Raw genomic sequence first — 5,678 nt, 5'->3', positions numbered from 1 at the left:
AATTGCGCATTGAATCACACTCAAAAAAATAACCAATGCAATTTTGAACTAAAGAATGTTGGAGGCTTTACATGACCTGATTTCAAAATATGCTACAAAACCATACTAATCAAAACAGCATGAAGCAGGCATAAAAGCAGGATACAGATCAAAGAAAAAGAATAGATATCCCAGAAATACATTCACACATTTATAACCAATCTGTGTTCAACATGCCAAAATGAGAAAAGGACAGTCTTTTCAATAAATTGTGTTGGAGAACTGGATATCTGTAGAAGAATGAAGCTAGACCCTTATCTTACATTTTATATATATATATATATATATATATATATATATATAATATATATATTGACAGGCAGAGTGGATAGTGAGAGAGAGAGAGACAGAGAGAAAGGTCCTCCTTTTGCCGTTGGTTCACCCTCCAATGGCCGTCGCGGCCGGCGCATCTCGCTGATCCGAAGCCAGGAGCCAGGTGCTTCTCCTGGTCTCCCATGCGAGTGCAGGGTCCAAGCAATTGGGCCATCCTCCACTGCCTTCCCGGGCCATAGCAGAGAGCTGGCCTGGAAGAGGGGCAACCGGGATAGAATCCGGCGCCCCGGCCAGGACTAGAACCCGGTGTGCCGGTGCTGCAAGGCGGAGGATTAGCCTGTTAAGCCATGGCGCCGGCCCTTACATTATTTATTAAAAACCAACTCAGGGGCCAGCACTGTGCCATAGAGGGTAAAGCCACCGCCTACAGTGTCATCATCCCACATGGGCACCAATCGAGTCCCAGCTGCTCCACTTTCCATCCAGCTCAAATACCGGCGGCTCCACTTCTGATCCAGCTCTCTGCTGTGGCCTAGGAAAGCAGTGGAGGATGGCCCAAGTCCTTGGGTCCCTGCACTCGTGTGGGCGACCTGGAAGAAGCTCCAGGCTCCTGGCTTCGAATTGGCCCAGCTCCAGTCATTGTGGCCACCTGGGGAGTGAACCAATGGACGGAAGTTTCTTTCTCTCTCTCTCTCTCTCTCTCTCTGCCTCTGTAACTCCACCTTTCAAATAAATAAATATTAAAAAAAAAAAACTCAAAGTGTATCAGAGGCCTAAATGTAAGATACGCGAAATTGTAAAACTCCCAGAAAAAAATATAGGGAACAACTTCCATGGCACTGGCTTTGGCAATGATTTTTTGGATACGATTCCAAGACAGACAGGCAAAAAAAAAAGGCAAAAATTTGACAAATGAGATTACATCAAACTAAAAAGCTTCTGAACAACAGGAACAATGCACAGAGTGAAGAGACAACTTACAAAATTGGAAAAAAATATTTACAAACCATATATCTGATAAAGGGTTGATACCCTGTGTATTAGTCACCTTCTCATTACTACAACAAAATTCCCAAGACAAGCAAGCTGCTTATGAAGGAAGGCCTATTTTGTTTCAGTTTTGGAGGATCACAGTCTAAGACTAGGCAGTCCCCCTGGTTCAGCATCTGTTGATACCATTCCGGTGAGAGAATCAACATTTTTGCTATCAGAGTCCCAAGGTGGCACAGAGCATCATATGACAAAGGAGAGCACCTGTGTTTGCCTATGTCTCTCCTTATAAAGTCACCATGGTTCAACCAAGAGGTTTCCACAATAGTAACCTAATCCAATCTAATCATTTCCCAAAGGTGCTACTTCTAAACACCGTAAGTGTCTACCTTCTTAGTAGCATTAACATAAGGCTTTGGGGAGTCAAGCCTTTAACACATGGACATTTGGTGGACACCCAAACTAATATCCAAACCATAGTACCCAATATATATATATATATATATATATATATATATATATATATATATATATATAAACAAACTCAAACAACTCAATGGTAAGAAAAATAACCTGATTTAAAAATGAGCAAAGGAAGCAGGCATTTGGTGCAGGTGTTAAGATACCACTTGGGTTGCCAGCATCCCTTGTCAGAGTCCCTGGTTCAAGTCCTGGCTCCTCTGCTTCCAATCAAGCTTCCTGTTAATTCCCACCCTGAGAGACAACAAATGAAGGCTCAGGCACTTGAGACCCTGCCACCCATGTTGAAGACCCTGTCGGAGACCTGGCTTCAGCCTGGCCTAACCCTTGCTGTTGTAGGAATTCGTGGAGTAAACCAGCAGATAGACAATCTCCCTTCCCCTCCTCCTCTCCCTCCTCCTTTCCCTAAAATAAAAGGAAAATAATTTTTTAAATTTTGTTTAAAATGGGCAAAAGACTTAAATAGACATTTTTCAAAAGACAACAAACAAATGGCAAGCAAGTACATTTTAAAAACCACACTAGGAGCCAGCACTGTGGCACAGCAGGTTAAAGCCCTGGCCTGAAGTGCCGGCATCCCATATGGGAGCCAGTTCAAATCCCGACTGCTCCTCTTTTAATCCAGCTCTCTGCTATGGCCTGGGAAAGCAGTAGAAGATGGCCCAAGTCCTTGGGCCCCTGCACCCACATGGGAGACCCAGAAGAAGCTCTTGGCTCCTGGCTTCGGATCGGCACATTTCCAGCTGTTGCGGCCATCTGGGGAGCGAATCAACGAATGGAAGACATCTCTCTCTGTCTCTACCTCTCTCTGTAACTCTTTCAAATAAATAAAATAAATCTTTTAGAAAAATATTACTTCATACCTGTTAGAATGGCCATTATAAAAATTAGTGTGGCCATTATGGAAAACAGTATGGAAGTTCTTCAAAATATTAAAAATAGAACCTAGATATGATCCAGCAACCCCATTAATATAAATATGAGGAGATCTTCAAAAGGTTCATGGAAATTGTGTATTATGGGTAAACCGCATATAGATTTCAAACTTTTTTGCACCAAAATTAACTTTTTTTAATTGTTTTTCCACTAAGTTGTCAAGTACCTGCATATATCCAAAGAAAATGAGATGAGAATGTCAAAGAGATAACTGCATTGCCACGTTTACTGCAGTACTATTCACAATCTCCAAGACATGGAATCAGTGTCCATCCACATATGAACAAAGAAAACGCAGCCCATATGCACATAATGGAATACTATTTAGTCATAAAAAGGAGGAAATCATGTCATTTGCAACACCAATGAAGCATGAAGTTGGAGGACATTATGTTAAGTGGAATATACCAGGCACAGAAAGACAAATACTGCATGATCTCACTTATCAGTGGAATCTCAAAACGTCCAACTCACAGAAGCAGAGAATAGAATATTGGTTACCAAAAGCTGCGAGTGGGAGGAGTGGCAAGATGGCGGTCAAAGACCACACAATTTTAGTTAGGAGTAAATTAAAGAAATCTATTTAACATATTGGTGAATATACTTGGTAACATGTATTGTATATTTGAAAATCTCTGATACAGTACATTCTAAGTGTTCTCCCCACCAAAAGGGGGGAGGGGGTGGAGAAGGGAAAGAGGAGAGGGGAGAAGCGAAGGGAGAGGGACGAAGGGAGAGGGGGGCCCGTTAAGTTTGATTTAACTATTCCACACGGTATACACATATTAAAACATTTGTGTACCACAAAGGTGCATAAAAGTCCGTGAAAGACAATTAAAGGTTTATATCTATACCTGACTTTTAAAAAGGAAAAAAACAAAACTTGGCCGGCGCCCGCGAGCCTGAACTGTGCACTCAGCCGCTGCAGACACTTGCCGCCAGCAGTTCAGAAGAGCCGCGCGCCCAAACGGCGGGGCGGGTACACGGCGCAAAGGGGCGGGTCCACGGCGCAAAGGGGCGGGGAGTGCCCGCCCAGGGGCGTCACGCAGACGCCAGCGCCGTGCGTCCGCACGCGCTACGTCAACGCCGCTTCTAGGATGCCGACATCCGGTCGCCGCCGGGCGGCCGTTTTTGCTCGCACCGAAGGGCTTCGGCGGTGTGGCAGTCTCGGAGTAGGTGCGGCCGGCGCCATGCCACTGCGGGTGGCAGTGGTGTGCTCCAGTAACCAGAACCGGAGCATGGAAGCGCACAACATCCTCAGCAAACGGGGATTCAACGTAAGGTCCTTTGGAACGGGAACTCATGTGAAGCTTCCAGGACCAGCACCCGACAAGCCAAACGTGTACGATTTCAAAACCACTTATGATCAGATGTACAATGATCTTCTGAGGAAAGACAAAGAACTCTATACACAGAATGGCATTTTACATATGTTAGACAGAAATAGGAGGATCAAGCCCCGGCCAGAAAGGTTCCAGAGCTGCAAAGATCTATTTGATCTGATCCTCACTTGTGAAGAGAGAGTCTACGACCAGGTGGTGGAAGACCTGAACTCCAGAGAACAGGAGACCTGCCAGCCAGTGCACGTGGTTAACGTAGACATCCAGGACAACCCCGAAGAGGCAACCCTGGGAGCGTTCCTCATCTGTGAGCTTTGTCAGTGTATTCAGCACACCGAGGACATGGAGAACGAGATCGAGGAGCTGCTCCAGGAGTTCGAGGAGAAGAGCGGCAGGGCCTTCCTGCACACCGTCTGCTTCTATTGAGGCGCCCGCCTGCCCTCCGACGCCATCATCTCTGCTTTCTTTTGTTAACACTTTTTCTTTCCTGGTATTTGTTGTTACTTTTAGGTATTCTGGTGGTGGACTGTAGTTACCCATATAAGTTGTTACATGGGAAATGAGAAGATAGACATGAATGCCAGATTAAAAACCCTTACGTTTTTCTAGCCCACTTTTGCTTCTGAGTAGGATATTGGTTATAAAGTTTTGGGGGTTTTAACCAAAAAAGGAAACAGTTTATAGTACATTCCCCCCAACATGTGTATCTTAAGTTGTGTCCGCCTTTCCCTTTCCTTTTCCTATAAATGGCTGGACTGTACAAATACCTGAATTAAGCAATGGCCTGTATCTTATTAGAAAAGTACCTGGAATTGTCAGTATATAGATGCTGCTGTTTCTCAAAAAAAAAAAAAAATTTAACTAGGAATACAACTATACTTAAATAATATGCTAAAATAATATCTAGCCAATAACTTTGATTTATCCATTCCACAACGTATAGATAACGTAAAACATTGAAAACCGTGGATATATACATGTTTTGTCAGTTAAAATAAAGAGCACATATTTTATGTTGCTTATCTTCTGTTTGTTCTTCCAGATAATTTTTTACAGTTCTGCATCCTGCTCTGTGTCCCATGAGATGGTTTTGTAACATGTCAACCCCATTAGGCTTATCTACAGTCCTCAGAATTTCTGCCCTGAACTGCAAAGTGGAATCTCTGGTGAGAATTGAAGAGAAGGAAAACAGTAGCTATTTTATAGCATACATACACCTTCTAAATGTTTAGTCAAATGCTAATCAGGGTTCTGTTTTGAGTCTCTAATCAGTTTCTGTTGAGTAAATCAAAAGGAACATTATTTTGGGGCAGGCATTGTAGTACAGCACATTAAGCTGATGCTTGGGATGCCTGCATCCCATATCAGTGTGCCAGTTAATTGCTGGCTATTCCACATCTGATCCAGGTCTCTGCTAATGCACCTAGGAGGCAGAAGATGATGGCTCAAATACTTAGATCGCTGCCACCCATGTGAGAGACCAGGATGGAGTTCCTGGCTCCTGGCTTTGATCTTTGCCATCCATGGTCGTTTGCAGGCATTTGGGGAGTGAACCAGTGGATGGAAAATCGCTGTCTCTTCTCCATCTCTGTCTCTGTCACTCTCTCTTTTGAATAAACT

General features: G+C 43.8%; 1 protein-coding gene across 1 annotated transcript; it reads left to right on the top strand.

Moving 5' to 3' along the window:
* The first annotated feature begins 3,802 nt into the window (after positions 1-3,802).
* LOC133753078 (RNA polymerase II subunit A C-terminal domain phosphatase SSU72-like) lies at positions 3,803-5,080 on the top strand. The gene has a single exon (XM_062183453.1). It carries the CDS (start codon positions 3,816-3,818, stop codon positions 4,482-4,484), a length of 669 nt encoding a protein of 222 aa, XP_062039437.1. The 5' UTR covers positions 3,803-3,815; the 3' UTR covers positions 4,485-5,080.
* Positions 5,081-5,678: the final 598 nt, after the last annotated feature.

The sequence above is a fragment of the Lepus europaeus genome, chromosome X (genome assembly GCF_033115175.1).
Source record: "Lepus europaeus isolate LE1 chromosome X, mLepTim1.pri, whole genome shotgun sequence".
In the NCBI taxonomy this organism is placed as follows: Eukaryota; Metazoa; Chordata; class Mammalia; order Lagomorpha; family Leporidae; genus Lepus; species Lepus europaeus.
This window is presented reverse-complemented; position numbering and strand designations above follow the sequence as displayed.